Below are 16,310 nucleotides of genomic sequence, written 5' to 3' on the forward strand. Positions count from 1 at the left end.
TGCCGTGACATTGTTATTTTTTTAATGGTATTTTAGAAAAGAAAGTTCAAAGGTGAGTGGCCTTCCAGGAGGAAGGATTAAATGGGTTGATTTGGGAACTGTTCAACCCTGGAGGCATTGCTAAGGAACATAATCTATTTTGACTTTTACTTCCTGAGCCAAAGTTGGTTATGGGGTAGGAATAGCTTTCTCATTCTGTTTCTCCTTTTCCCCGTACTTCAGACATATTCATGCCAAAGAATATACAGGTTGTACAATCAGCTCTTTAAAAAAAAAATCTATTATGTACAGTCACATCTGTCTGCTTCCAAGATGTTCACCAAGATGCATTGAGTTATCTTTCACACCCTATATGTAAAGACAGCCAATTTACAAATTGGCAGAGTGGCCAGACTGAGCGAGTAAAAAAGCTTGGCTCAGGGCTTAACAAACAATCCCATAAAACCCATGCTTGCTTTTTATTGAATGGTGATGCATGAAAGACCAAGGGTGGCCAACGTGAACGAGGGCAGGAGCCAACATTCACAGTATTGTCATAAAGGGTGGCAGGAAAATTTCTTTTTGCTGAAATTCAATCTATTCCTAGAAAAAAAAATGTTTCTAATACTGGTTGGCTGGACTCACTCTTCTATTCCTTTATTGCTGAAGCATCTTTTGGGACATTTGGTCTCCCTGCCTTCAGCCTTACTTCTCCAGGTCGGCCTCCACTAGGCCGAATGCCAGAGTAATCTTTTAAAAACGCAAATCAAATCTATCACTCGCCTCCTTAAAACACTTTGGTGGCTCCCCATTGCCTCCTTAAAGTTCAAATTCTTTGGCTTAGTAGAGAAGCTCCCTCCACCTTCTGTCCTCGTTAAAGTTTCAGCCATTTGATGAAGTCCCTCGGCCCGAGCATTCGACACTCAGTCATTTCAAACCGAGGACATGATCTTCCAAGCCTCATGCAGGCACAGTTTGATCCATCTGGAGTGCTCTGGGCGCGCCAACAGGAGAGTTACAGCATTGACTGCACAGGGTCAGAGGGACAGAAGGCTGATGCGGTGGGGTGGGGGTGGCACATGTAGGTAGGATACTAAGAGGATTCATGAGGAGGTGCTTTGAGCAAGGACTGAGGGGTGCGAGCCATGCAGTGACTGAGGGAGGCGCATCCCTGGCAGAGGGATCAGCAAGTGTCAAGGCCCTGAGGTGGGAGCATGCCTGGTTGCCACCTGTTGCTTCAAAGAGCAGTTAAAGCAGGGCGAAGGCTAACAGGGTGAGGTGGCCAGCAGTGTGGTGGAGGGCCACGGAACTCTTGAACAGAAATAATTCCTTCCTGTGTCCGTGGTCATTGTTGCCAGTGGGAATGCGTGATCCTGAGGAAGCAGCAGCAGCCTGGCTGGGAAGTGCTAGAGGTGGCGAGCATTTTTGCTTGAGAAACCAGAATGGGTCTAGGAGTGGTTCTAGACTTTCCTTTCCTCTAACCTGCATCTGCAGTTTCAACAAAGAGGCTTTCATAGAATTTTTTCACTCTGCTGACTGGCACAAGAAACATCTTTGAGGTGCATTGAAGCGTGGGGCCTGGGCTGGGTATGTACTCCTTATCCTCAGGGACCTCCTGGGGTGTTTCATGGCATCTGATCTATAATGTCCTCATCAGCAGGTATTTTGTCACCTCTCCTCCATTCTACTTTTGTGGACATTTACAAAATGCATATGTAGGGTTTTTTTTTCAAGTTCTGGGGCAAAATTGTGAATTAAGGTGTCATACCTCCTGGCCTTATTATAGTAAAATACATACAACACAGACTTTACCATCCTAACCATTTTAAGCATATGGTTCTGTGGCATTAAGGATGTTCACACTGTTCAGCAACCGCCACCACCATCTATTTCCAGAACTTTCTTGTCCTCATGAAATACTCTCTTCTCTCCTGTGCCCCCAACCCCTGGCAACCACTATTCTATTTTCTGTCTCCATGCATTTGACTACTCCATGAATTTCATGCAGGAGGAATCATATACTATTTTGTGCATTAACTTTTGCAACTGGCTTATTTTACCTAGCATGATGTCTTCAGGGTTTATCTATGTTGCTGCATGTATCCCCATCCTTTTTTATGGCCATGTAGTATTCCCTTGTATGTATGCACCACATTTCCTTTATCTGTTCATACACTGGTGGACACATTACTTCCACCCTTTACCTATTGTGCACACTGCTGCTGTGACCATGAGTGTCCATTACCTGCTTTAATGTCCTCTTCCTCCCTTCCTTAAGAGAACTCTGAGCCAGGAGCACCTTCCAGCTGATAGGATCGGTCCGTATGGCTCCCTCACCCTTCCCAGAGTTTTGCTGTGAACTTGATTCATGAGGAATGTCCTTCTCCTTTAGCCCAACCCTCAGTCACCAGGGAATGAGAGGCTGAGTGATTTACACAGAGGTAAATGAGTGATGGCTTTTCCATTGTCACTCCTTGGGAAGTCACTAACATTGCTGGAAATAGAGAACAAGGGTTTTCCCAGTTTCCCCAAGGCTGGGCCTCTAACCCTTAGATGGTGGCCCAGCAGGGGCTGAGGCCACCAAGGTGGGCAGTGCTGTTGGGAGAGTCAATGGGCACATCCCTGCTGGTGCTGGAGCACAGCCTGTAGTTTGGCTGCCCCGGGAGGCCAAAGGGACAAAAATTCAACACAAAACAGAGGAGGTTGACCCTCTCTGTTCTTCGAGGTCTGAGAGAATGGAATCAACATGAATGAGCACCATTGGGGTGGAGTCATTCAGAAACAGATTGAGATATGGGTCTTGCCCACCGTGGGTTATGTCCAAGCCATCAGAATCTGTGAGCTCAGTTTGTCCATTTGCAAACAAGTATAGGGTCACTGTTGGAATTAAGTGAGAAAACACAGGAATTGCTTTTGTTGGGCAAACCTCATATTATAATCACCTGGGGAGCTTTTCAACCATAGGGCACCTCCTCTCCACCCCACTCACATCCTCAGTGAATTTCTGGAGACACAGATAGTGTTTAGAAAGCTCTCCAGATGAACTTCTTGTTTCTTTTTCCCATGCCGGGCATTCCCAGGTGGTTTTTATCGTGCAGTCCTAGTGGCAAATCTCTGGCATAGTGTATAGCAGACCCGTCACAGAGGCCCTCCTCCTTCCCCCTCTCTTGGTGCCTGCAACACTTCCCAAAGCACAGGTCCTCCTTCACATGGAAGAGCCTTTGGCATAAGCTTCCAGCTTTGTGCCAGGGAGCAGGGGACCTAGTGTAGCTGAGTCTTGGAGTCCTCAATGGTAAGATGATATCAATAACAGAATCCATGCAGTTTTCCATGAAGACTGGAAGAGATGCCGCCTGGCTTGGAGTTAGTAAGTGCCCAGTACACGTGGGCTCTCCCTGAGAGTGTGGTTCAGGTCAAGTATCCAGCTCTTTCCACCCCACTCACTCAGAAGCTGACCGTCCTTGCCCTATCACTGGTGGGCCAGTCCCCGCTCTCCTGCTGAGCCCCATTCCTGGGAGATGCCTGGTGAGAAGTTGGGATCAGATTGAGTCAGAGGTATTTGTAGACTTGACTCACCAGGTCTTAAAACCAGAAGATTGCCCTGTGGGACTCATGATGTTCCTGGAAAATAAAAGAAGTGAATATTATTGAGCTGAGTTCATCAGACACTCGGCTCTCCTTTTTGTGTGCCGGTCATTCTGAAGGGAGCCGGCAGCAGCCCAGCCAAGGCTGAACCATCACAAGGCAGAGGCCCAGCTGCAGTGCTGAGCCATGAGGTCTGGCTTGCAGACCAAGCTCACCGCCTCCCACAGACTTCTGCTCCTCCAGCAACCCCCACCCCCACCGGGGGCGCTCCAGAGCTTCTCCTCCTCCAGGTTCCTGGGAAACTGAGGGCTGCCTCTGGTGAGGTGTGTCAGGGATGAGCTGTGCCAGAGGCCTGGGTGTGGTCTGGGCAGGAGCCTCCCAGACTCCAGAGGGCAGGAAAGGGAAAGTTCTCTTTCCAGAGGCAGGGTTTCTGGAGCCTTGCACTGAAGCCTGGGAGGACACCCATTTCTCTGATACCTTCTTCCCCCATATCCTTGCAGATACTAAGTCCTTTCATTTCCCGATTCCAGCTGCCTCTGAAATCTGTTTACTCCCCTGCATCTCCAGAGCCTCCACCCTACTCACCTGTAACTGCCATCTGCTAACTGTTCTCACTCTGTCTAGCTCTGTCCTGTCCACTCCACCCAACCACCTCTCACCTGCCAGACAGGTGAATGTTTCGAAATACAAAACATCACACACACACACACACACACACACACACACACATTCAGGCTCAAAACCCTTCCAAAGCTTTTCATTGCTTTTAGAATAACAGCAAAATCCCTTAAAACATCTAGGAAGGCCATGTATATTAAGAGTTGGTAATAGAAAACCCAAATTTGAATAGATAAACATCTCTCTCTCTCTCTCTCTCTCTCTCTCTCTCTCTCTCTCTCTCTCTCCCCTTCCTTCCCCCTTATTCCCTCCCTCTTCCCTCCCTCCCTCCCTCCCACACCCCTTTCTTTCCTTCCTTCTTTCAGTACTGGGGATTGAACCCAAGGTCTTGTACATGCTAAGGAAGTCCTCTACCACTGAACCGAAATTCTTTTTCCTCATATGAAAAGTCAACAATTTAATCAGTTAGAATTGGCACAGCAACTCCTAAAAGTCACAGAGTACCCAGGCTACTTGAGTTCTCTGCTCTGTCATCATTACATATATGGTTTCCACCTTATGATTGAAGAGGCCTGCTTGGGCTCCAGCCATTGCAACCAACCCCCAGGCTACAGAAGGAGGAATTATAACACTTTTCACTCTTCTGTACAGCCTTTAGTCACATGGCTATTGCTAGCTGAAACTAGAAAATGCAATCTTATTCTAAGTGGTCATAGTCCAGCTAAAAATGAGGGTGAGGGAATGGATGTTGGGTGACAACTGGTAGTACATGTCATATATTACAGCCCCTGACCCCTACTCTTCTCCTGAGCCTTCTCTCTTCCTGCCCCCTTCCCCTAGCTCTCTCCACCCATGCCACACTGACTTTCTCTAGGTGTCTGTGTATTTGTAGCACATTCTCCCACCACAGGCACTTGCTCATGCTCCAACATTCTCCCCTCCCTTGCTACTTAACTGCTCACCCTTCAGAACTGCCTCAGCAGTAGTTCCTCCGGGAAAGTCCTTGATTAGGTCAAACCCTCCTCTTTTAGCAGATTTTTACCCACCTCCTACATATTTAGTTCATAACATGTAGTTTGCATTATTGCTGCAGGTACACATTTGTTTTGTGCAATTATTTGACTATTTTCTGCCCCCATGATGAGAGCAGGGTTTAGCTCTGGTTTTACACACTGTAGAGAATCCTGCCTGGCACTCTGTAGGGACTCAGTACGTGTTTACTGGATGAATCAATGAATAAATTTAGCTATTACCTAAAATGCCCCAAATAGGACTGACTTAGTCAAAGGATTTTCCTGGGACAGTGGTAGTGGGTGGTCAGAAAGGATTGGGAGAGGTGGAAGAACAAGGGACAATTCTAAATAATTCATTCCAATCTAGAAGGCTTTAGGTGTGGGGGAGAATGAGCCCTAGAACTCAGGAGGCTCATTTCCTGGTCTGAGCCCAGCCACCAATAGTTGGGCCCTGCCCGGAGACAGAGGATCAGATGCTGGATCTAGTTTGAAGGTAGAGCTGATAATAACTGCTGGTGAATTGGAGGTGGGGAGGGTGAGTTAAAGAGAGGGGTCAGGATTGACCCTGGGGGTTTGGCTGAACAAATGGAAGGGTATTCACCAGGAAGGGAAGGTCAGTGAGAGGCACAGGTTTTCAGGGAGAACATCTGAAGGGTCTCAAGTTCCCATAGTCAGGCTGCACACTTCAGTCCTTCCACAGGCATCCCCAGCCTGGGGGGTCTGGGGAGGTGACAGGGAATGCCAAATGGGTCCTGATTTTCCAAGTGCATAGTTGCCAGTCAAGAAATGATTGAGCCCAATTCAGCAACAAGATTGAACAGAAAGTGGCCAGTAGACCTGGCCACACAGGCGTGGTGTGAAGGGGTCACTTTCTGCCTAGGTCAGTAGGAGGGGAGGCTACCTGTGTGTGGTTGTTGTGGAAGTCTTTGAAAATTCAGGCAAGCTCAAGGAATCCCATGCCTGACATCTTTATGTGCTTTCTCCCAATCTTTATTGTACATATTTTTTTTATAAGCAGTTGAAAGATTATCCACATTATGAGATCTGGAAATTTCCTTTTTTCACTCAATAGTAGAGCACATATTTCTAAGTTGCTTTGCTTTCTGCAGAGGCAGAGGTGTCCTACTGCTAATGGTCATGTCAACTGGCTACCAACAGGGGATGAGAATGTGTCTTTCCTGGAGATCTTGTCTTCAGCGAGTGTTTGCCTGAGAATACTTTGAATATTTTACAAGTGAAAAATAGTAATTTATTATTTTCATTTGTCATTCTTTCATTTCTAGAGACACTGCACATTTTTTTATTCCCCCCCAGTGGGGATCCAGCTCAGGACCTCACACATTATAGGCAAGTACTCCACCACTGAGCCACATCCCCAGCCCTGAATATTTTTTTCAAATATTGATTTACAGGATTTTTTTTTCCACAAGCAATTTTTCCAAAAGTACTTTTAGGACTGGAATGGGAACAGGAATCACTGGAATTTTGTCACACCTTATCTTTTGCATTTCAAGGAGCAGCTCTCCCCAGAATGGTGGAGTAAATGAGGGCTGAGGAGGGAGGGGGAGAGAAGGAGTGTAACTTTGGGAAGTTTGTACCTGATCTTTGGGTGATGATTGCTCACGACCAGCCTAGCCCATGTTTGTGAGTAAGGCTCAGAACCTTGTGAGCAAATCTGTGCTAACTAACCAGCTGGTGGGCATCTGTCACGCAGCTTTTTTGGAATTCTTCCCCATTCTGATCTGCCTACTGGGTTTTGTTCTGCAGCAGGAGGCAACCTAACCCCTGTGGGAGAAGAGAGATCCCATGGCCCCATCTGATCCTTCAGATGGAGACACTGTCTAGTTGAGCCTCAAACTGTGCCTGGTACACATGAGGCCCTCAGTGCATATTTGACCTGTGACTGAATGATGGGGAGCCCACTAGGAGAGAGGAGGTGCCGTTCCCACTCAGTTCTCATCTGTGTCACAGAACAGCAAGTTCTTCATTGATCTCTATTTCTGCATTTAAAGCAATTAATCCAAATAGCAGCAAAGATTTCTTCTAATTCTATGCATACATTTAACTCATCTTTGCTTTAGTCTTATCTATGAAATGGGATGAAAGCTTAGACTTTTTGTAAGGTGGCCAGATAAAATACAGGATGCACAGAAACATTCAAGTATCAGATAAGCAAGGAATATTTTTTTAGCATAAGTATGTTCCAAATATTGCATGGGTTCCAAATAATTGGAGGGTTGAATGGCCAAATAGCATGCAGCTGGATCAGTTTGTTGTGTTTGGAGCTGTGTTTCTGGACTGATGATGATTACATGGCATTTGTTCAATAAGAACTCATTGAGCATTTCTATGTGCCAGGCACTATTTGCATCCTGCTGACACAGCAGAGAATGAAGTAAGCAAGGGCCCTGCCTTCACTGGGCTTACACTCAAGTAAACAACAGCAACAACAAAGTACACAGAGTCAGGTGGTCATAATGCTCAGAAAATCAGAGAAGCAGGCTAAGGATCTAGGACTGTGGGGAGGGACAAGGGAGGAAATTACGGAGCTTGAGGAATTCCAACCTGTATACTGGGGCCGCCAACCTCCAGAAAGGGCTGTTTGTACAACAAGACCCTGATATTATTTTATAGGAACCCCTGAAGATGCAAAGAAATGATGACATTGATTTAAAAAGCCCATATATCAAAGGCAGGATCTCAGATCCCACCCTTGATATGTTGAATAATAATCTTCCCTTTAACAATGTCCCAGGGAAATGCCATGGACATTCAGGTTTGGGAAACATTGCTTTAGAACATTCTGTGTGCTTGCTTCTATTCATTTTTACACAGTAGACTTGATTTACTGTACAAGTCTCTCATCTGCTCCAATGATTGAATATATGAAGCTCATTAACATCTTTCTCAAGTGAAATCAGACTAAACCGTTTGTGGAGTTTCTCCTGTATCTAGTTATGTGCTTAGGAGCATTTGTGATTCTTGATTTGTAAAAGAAGATAATCATGGTAACCTGGGAAATTTATTTTTGATGGAGGTGAGGCAGTTCCGGGAAAGTTGATAGCAGAAGGCGCCATGAAATTTCTATCAGAAGTTCTCAGGTTCATTGGTGGCTTTTTCTCAAAATGGGGTGGCATGGTGTTGCCTGAGGAATAATTGCATCTCTGGTCCAGTAAGATGTGACCCTCCCCCAACCACCCAACTAAATATCCGAAGATCTGGGGCTGAGAGCTCTGTGAGAATGTGTCTGGACGTTGCGCTCACCAGATGACTAGGGCTGCTCTGAGTGTCAGCCAGACACCAGATGAAGGAGCAGCTCACCCATGACGAGGGGGAGAGCATACATCTTCGCGTGCAGTCGCTGTGCTCACCCATGACTCATCCTGCCATTCTCCTCAGATAATGAGCTGAGGTACTCCTGCAAATTCTGCCTTGAAAAGCTTGGAATCCCCAAAGGGTGGGGCAGAAGGGACAGACAAGGCAGGAAGCCAAGTGCAGATACTCTTGCTGGAACTGGGAGAGGAGCCTCAGAGACTTGGCTCCAGTAAAACTCAGAACTGGTTCCAGGATGAGCATGGACCACGCACCCGAAGATGGCAAACACGGAAGCTAAGACAGCTGAGCTAAGGTGGTTCTCACTCATGTAGAACCTTTGATCTGAGGTTGGTAAACCTGGTTACCATTCCCAGTCACAAGAAGCTGCCACCCACTTTCTACCTGGAGGCTGAAAGGATTAGGGGAAAACTGACACAGGTATGTTTGTAGAGTGATGTGGACTTAGATCAGTGATTCAAACTGAGGACTTCTGAAGGCACTTTGACTGATCAGTCCAGAAGAGTCCTGGAGGTAACTAGGCCTTACTCTCTTGAATGGTTGGAGAAATGAAACCAAGTTCCAAAGGAGAAACAGGGTTTGCCCTGTCCTATGGCCTTGTTTGGCAAACTGAGCACTAAGGTCATCTGGCTCCTGGCCCTGAACTCCTTGAAATTCATCCAGAGACTCTGGGATTGTGTTGGGGGGTCATCTATTTAGCCCACTTCTGTTTCTGAGAATCCTAGGCAAGGGCCCTCTTGTCAAGTGTTCACCTACTGCCCTTGGCCAGACTGCCCCCAAATGGGATGCAAGGTCATCCCCTGCCTGAAACTCCTTCTGTCTTCCTGCCAGTACTACCTTTCTAGGCCCAGTGGAGATCCTCTCACCAGGATGCCTTCTGGGCTTCCAAGATCTTCCCTGCTTCCGGGTGCCTGGTTTCTGTACCAGCCCTGCCCATTTCTTTCTTGAGACATTAGCTACTATATAACCCACTCTTCCTTACTGGATTGCAAGCTCTGAGGGGTAGGAAATCAATTTCCACCTTTTCACTCATTTCCTCAAATACCTAGCATGGAGTTGGCCACAGAATTGGCACTTGATAAATGCCAATGGGTACGGATGGCTGAGTGACCCTCTCTCCTTTCTCCCTTGACAGATTCAGAGCCCAGTACCTTGGACTCGCAGTCTTCGACCACCCTGTTCCTCTCCTCGGAGGAGCCTGGTCCCTCCACGACCGCCCTGCCTTCCCCCTCCTCCTCCTGCGAACCACAGGCCTTTTCCCCGGGCCCCGCGGTGCTGACCCCTCTGCTGCCGCCATCACTCCCCGGCGCGCCCCCTGGCTCCGGCGCCCCTCGCCGCGCTGGCCTCTACACGGTCGTCGCCTCCTCCCCCGAGGCTGCCCCACGCCTTGTCGACTGGCTGCCCGGCTGCCCCTCGGCCACCTCTCCCTGCGTCCGCAGGGATGAGAGGGAGCGGACGTCCGCCCAGGGTCAGGACACAGGCCGTGCCCCGCGCCCTGGCGCAGCAGGCAAGGAGGAGGGCACCGAGGACCCGCGCGCCTCCCCGCCGCCCTGCGCGCGGCCCGCCGCCACTGCCAGCCTGGAGGCCAACGTCGGGGACATACTGGTGGAGCTGCGGACGATGAATGGCCACCTGGACGTCATAGCGAGGGCCCTCACTAAACTGGCTTCATCCCTGGGACCCCAGCCCCAGCCCCTGCCAGATGCCCCAGATGCCAACTAATGGAGTAAGAGCGCTGCTGGGTCATCCAAGACAAGGGGTCAGCCAGTGCACAAGGCCTCCCTGCCGGTGGGTCCCTGGGAGTCAAGCAAACCCAGTAAAAGAACCGGTTGCTCTGATCAGCCTGCTTAGCAGAATGGACTTCCCTAGCACGTCAGTCTGGAAGCTGCCTCTCAGCTCTCTGGCTGGGCGGCCCCATCCTGTGGACCCTCCTGGCCTTTCAAATGCCCTTCTTTTGTTTTGAGTTCCAGGCAGAAAATGTGCCTGGGCAAGACATTTGGAGAACCATGCTCCCCACCCACCTCCTGTGACTTGTGTGTGATGTGGGGAGACAGCGGGAGAAAAAACTGTCACCAAAGCATTAATTCAAGCTCCAGAGTTTCCTTCTTGAGCTGACGATGGTGTATCCCCCTCTGGTGACTTTCACACATTACTTCTTAAAAATCTTTTCTGAGAAACGAATTTATATTTTTTTCTCATTATAACCATGTTTCAAGAAGTCTGGAAAATAGAGAAGTGAAAAGAGACTGATGTATTTGGGAAAATGGGAGTGGGTATTTAAGTCTTTTTTTTATATAATAAGAAAGTATTTTGTATAATAAATAAAAATTTTTATATCCACTTTCTGGATGTTGGCCTGTGGGTGCCCATTTCCTCCTTCCATCTGCCCTTCTTTCCAGGACTCAGTGGCCTGGCCCCACCCTCCTTTACTCCTGGCATCTTATTTCACCTTTTCTCATATCTATGAAGAGTGGCCTTCTAATACTTCTCATGAGTTTTTAAAACTCCCATTTCTCCATTCCTTTCTTCTGGACCCAAGTGACTGGGCAAAATGGGTGGATCCAGCAAACCTGGGCTCCCTCTACTCACCAGATGACTGTAGTCTTCCTGACTGTGACAACTTCCTAACTTCCACCTTCCTAACCATGACAACCTAAAATGCCTCCAGACATTTCCAGTGTCCCCTGGTTGAAATCCATTTATTTAGGTAAATCTCAAAAATCTGAGCTAACTCTCCCCATCTGACTCCCTAGCAGGTTCTTCTCACCTTCCTATTTGAGAATTTTAATAAGTTATGCTCATTTGCCAGAAGCAAACGTGCTGCTCCTTTTCCAGAAACAAACCAAGGGTCTGAAACCACATTTCGCAGAGTAAAATTCCATCCCCAGCCTTTGCAGGGCTCCCAGCTTGTGTCCTGGTGCTGGTAGCAGCCTGGTCCCTGCAGCCCCCCACCCCCACCCCTCCTGGTGCTTCTCAGGCTTGGGTGTGCAGGAACCATGTGGAGAGCAGTTAAAATAGACTCTAATTCCACAGCTTGGGGGAGGGAATGAGTGTGGGGGCTGAGACTCAGCATCTCTAATCAACTCCAAGGAGATTTTGATGCTGGTCTAAGACAGCTTTGAATGGAGAGTGAGTTGTAAGGGGTTGCCTGCTTTGGGATTCTGGCCAGTTCAGGTTACCTTGTTTTCCAGCAACTTCTGCTTGTCTTTGTACCCCACAGCTGCCTAAAGTCTTCAATTTCAAACTAAAACTTTTATATGGTTCTCTCTCTCTCTCTTTCTGAGGCAGGTATGTTAGTTCTAGCCACTCACTTCTAAGGAAGTTTTAGTGAAGTTCATTCCAATTCAACATTTATTGATGTCTACAACGCTGGTGCTCCAGGGTGGGGCGGGAGGACACAAGGATGAATGTGACCAGGTCCCTGCCCCCCAGGGCCTCCCAGCCTAGTGTCTCACAGAAAGGGATTATCAAGGGTTCCAGCTTGTAACCAATTTGAAGGGGATGGAGGAGAAGCCACAGGGTGTGGTGACAATGTCACTCACAGGTAGAACAGGTTTCTTGTGGTTTGACTTTGGGTGACTGAGCCTTGGTCACCTAACATGTATCCAATGGGGTTGACCCCTGCTCCCTGAATCAAGCATGGAGGTGAAGGGGCTAGAAAGTGCTGCCCAAATGCCCTTTTATGGTTACTGGGTTACTGTTACTTCCTCTTTCCTGGGTCCTGAATCATTTGGAGGCAGCCTTGGTCTGATCTGCCTTCCAGGTCTGAGGCCCTCAGCCTTACTCACATTTTCATATTTTCAGGAAGAGAGCCCATGGACCAAAGGGACTGCCCTTCGGTCTTCCCTTCAGCTGAAGAAGAGCCAACCTGGCATTCAACAGCAGCCACTGGGAGCATCAGATTTTACTCATTTTTCTTTGAATAGCCTCTTATTTCAATTTGATCTGACTTCCTTTGCATTAGATTAAAAGCAATAAAAATAGAATTTTTTCAAGAAAAAGAGGGCCTGGTATATAAATCCTAAATACAGATGCAGTGACTGAGCCTTTGGCCAGAGCCCACTAGGTGGTTTGTGAATATAAAGCCCACTGAAAGTTCCACTCCCAAGAGATAACCATGGTCCATATTTTATTTTATTTTATTTTTTTAAAGAGGGGGGGGGGGAGAGAGAGAGAGAGAGAGAGAGAGAGAGAGAGAGAGAGAGAGAGAGAGAGAATTTTTTAATATTTATTTTTCAGTTTTTGGTGGACACAACATCTTTATTTTATTTTTATGTGGTGCTGAGGATTGAACCCAGCTCCCCGCACATGCCAGGCGAGCACGTTACCGCTTGAGCCACATCCCCAGCCCAACTGTCCATATTTTAGCAACCATACTTTGTAACATTTGTGTCTATGTGCAAATCTTATGTGTGTGAAATCTTACCTGTGATCACAGTATTCCTGCTCTTCTCTAACCTTTCATTTTCTCTAATCTCGAAAATAGAAGATGGAAGTCTTTTCATTTTAAAATAAGATGCTATTTAGAGAGCAAAATTTGCATAAACAATTTCTCTTCTAACTTTTCATTATTATAAGTAAATGCTGTAAGGAATATATATGAGCTTACATATTTTTGCTCTTTGGTAATTATGATGTTAAATTCCTAGAGGTAGGATTGCGGGACCCAGGACATCCACTTCCACTTTTTTTTTTTTTTTTTTTTTTTTTAGATTACTGCTATGTCTTCCTCAAGGTTCAAAAAGGGGAAGTGAATGACCAGTAGGAGGATGGTGAGGGGGGCGGCTTGGGGTAAGCTTCATTCAAGAACTTGTGGGAAATGGGGAAATAACAACAAGACTGGTTTCCTGGAGATTAAACTTAAAAATCAGAGCACAGCAGGCCGGACCAGAGATGCACTATCCTACCTTGAAGAACTGACTCCTGGGTGGTCACTGAAATGAGGTAGTAGAACTGGTCTGGTGAGAAACAGAGGCCATCCAGAGTTTTCCACTGAGGGCATCTAATTCAGAAATTGGAAATAAGGGTTCTAGAAGGGCTGCAAGGAGTGGTGGTGAGGTAAGGTCACCCAGAAACCAGCAGCAACAAGAAAGTGCTGCCATCCGACTGGAGGTGCAAGGGAGGTCTCTGTGGGACCCAGGATTGGTGTAATCGCAGGGCCCTGGCTGTAAAACTGAGGTGCTATGGCAGGAACTCAGGGACACCACTGCTTGGCCAGAGTCCTCAATACTGATGCTGTCACCCTTAGATGTCACCAGAGCTATCACAATTGCCAGAGACCCCACTGGAGACCAGAGGGAAAAGCGAGTTACTTTTCTCCTCCCACCTTCCAGTCCCCTGCCGGTGCTGCCCCTTTCGGGAACCAGTAGGGGCTAGTTGGAGGGAGTCTGGGAAATGCAGTTTATGGGGACCCAGCCCCTCTGACAGAGCAGAGCAAAGAAGGTGGTAATGCTGCTGACAGCAAATTGGCAAATGACTGTCACAGAGTACTGTGAGTCACAGCAGTAGTAGATCTAAAGACAGCGGCTGCCCATAGAGATTAACATGGGCCCTGCTCATGCCAGTAGAAGATGCTGCCCTCTGGACCCAGCCATAGGTAGAGCCCTGAGGTGAATGCCCTCCACGTCACTCTGGCTTTCTTAGCCACTCTAGAGAGGAGAGTGTGCTATAAGAGACAGTCCCAGAGAGACAGCTCTGGGGCAGAGTGCGGACGGATTGCTTTCTGAGCCTTCTTGGTGGCTGTGAGGCCCTGAGTAAGAGAGGGTAAAGCAGTGTGTATTGCCACTCTGAGAGACAGGAAGCCAGCTTGCCCGTAAGACATATCTTACTCTGTGCTGTTGTAACAAAGTGCCCGAGATTGGGAAATTTATGAACAGCAGAAATGTATTTTCTCACAATTCTAGAGGCTGGGAAGTCCAAGATCAAGGTATTGGCAGGTTTAATGTCTGGTGAGGGTCCTATCTGCTTCTCTTGGTGAGTCCTCACATGGTAGAGGACAAAAGGGCAAAAACAAGCTTGTTAGTTCCCTCCATCCTTTCCACAGGGCCATTCATCCATTCATTTTTTAAAAAAATATTTGATTGATTTTATTTTTTAAATACATGACAGTGGAATGCATTGCAATTCGTATTACACATATAGAGCTTAATTTTCATATCTCCGTTTGTATATAAAGTATGTTCACACCAATTCATGTCTTCATACATGTACTTTGGATAATGATGTCCATCACATTCCACCATTATTGCTAACCCCCTGCTCCCTCCCTTCCCCTCTCACCCCCCTGCCCTATCTAGAGTCTGTCTATTCCTCCCATGCTTCCCCTCCCTACCCACTTATATCAGAGAAAATTTTCAGCATTTGTTCTTTGGAGATTGGCTAACTTAGCATTATTTTCTCCAACGCCATCCATTTACCTGCAAATGCCATAATTTTATTCTCTTTTATTGCTGAGTAATATTCCATTGTGTATACATGCCACATTTTTTAAACTCCATCATTTACTGAGGGGCATCTAGGTTGGTTCCACAGTTTAGCTATTGTGAATTGTGTTGCTATAAACATTGATGTGGCTGTGTCCCTGTAGTATGCTGTTTTTAAGTCTTTTTAGTATAGATTGAGGAGAGGGATAGTTGGGTTGAATGGTGGTTCCATTCCAATTTTTCCAAGGAATCTCCATACTGCTTTCCAGATTGGCTTCACCAATTTTCAGTCCCACCAGCAGTGTATGAGTGTGCCTTTTCTCCACATCCTCACCAACACTTATTGTTGAGAGTAGAGTTCTATAGACCTAATCACTTATTACTATTATATTTGGCCCAAGTTTCAACATATAAATTTGAAAGGGACATACATTCAAACCACAGCAGCATGCTTCCCAGGGACTGATCCTGTCCATCTTCCTTTATCAGAAGGACATCTGCAAGAACAGTTATTGTGCTCTTATCAAGTGTCTGTCCTGTGTTGCTTATTCTCTATATAAAGGATCTCATTTATTTCTCATAACCCTATAAATCAAGTTGGGAACTGGGGCCCCTGACCCCTATTTTGCCAAGGCACAAAAAGGCCGTGTGACTTGCCCATGATTACACAGCTGGTACCTAACAGAACTTCTGTGTCCAAAGCCCTGTCTATGCCACCATCCAGGGTGGCCTCACTCTTTTATTAGTAGCTCACAGCCTGAAAACCGTTGAACTGCCTTTGGTTGCTGATTGTCCCTCTGGGTGGCAGCATATTTGCTTTCTGGAAGATAATATGTCTCTGAAAAAGGAGAAAACGCCAGGAAAGTGAAAAACAAGGGACTTTGTCACCCTCAGCCTCCACTGCCCTCCAGCTACATCCCCAATGGCATGGTTCATACTCCAGGTGGAGAGGGAGAGAGGGAAGTACTACAGGACAGAAGAGTTGTGTCACCTTGGTGGCTCCAAAGCACTGATAACTCTCCAGGTCCTTCAGGTCAATGCCATTAACCGTACTTAATGTACACATAACCCTGCTTGTTGTTACTGTATTTTATTCCCCTCCTCCCTCCCCTCTCAGGCCATCTGACTTCAACAACCAGTTCTGCCCAGAGCATCTGAAAAAGCCAGGATTTCTGCAGGTCCCTGTGGTGACTGCGTTAGAGTCCCAAGGCCCAGGGGGCATTTGCCACCAAATTATTACTAAGCCTCCTATAAAACAAGACCCTCACTGCTTCTTTGCTCCAGCAGGCTTTCATGAACGAGGCCGGCTGGGTTCCCAGTGGGCTCAGACCATTTCCACAAAATCAACATGCAAAGTCCC

At 47.1% G+C, this 16,310-nt stretch overlaps 1 protein-coding gene across 3 annotated transcripts in view; it reads left to right on the forward strand.

Moving 5' to 3' along the window:
• Positions 1-10,650, forward strand: part of RUNX2 (RUNX family transcription factor 2) — a gene marked incomplete at its 5' end in the record, with an annotated part of 232,802 nt that extends 222,152 nt beyond the window's left edge. For all 3 annotated transcript variants that reach the window (XM_081296133.1, XM_081296136.1, XM_081296140.1), the window contains one exon: positions 9,664-10,650. In XM_081296133.1, coding sequence (XP_081152259.1) covers positions 9,664-10,250 — 587 coding nt within the window. In that variant the 3' untranslated portion in view covers positions 10,251-10,650. The remainder of the gene's footprint in view (positions 1-9,663) is intronic.
• Positions 10,651-16,310: the final 5,660 nt, after the last annotated feature.

Source organism: Spermophilus citellus, assembly GCF_964194105.1.
Source record: "Spermophilus citellus genome assembly, chromosome: 5".
Taxonomy (NCBI): domain Eukaryota; kingdom Metazoa; phylum Chordata; class Mammalia; order Rodentia; family Sciuridae; genus Spermophilus; species Spermophilus citellus.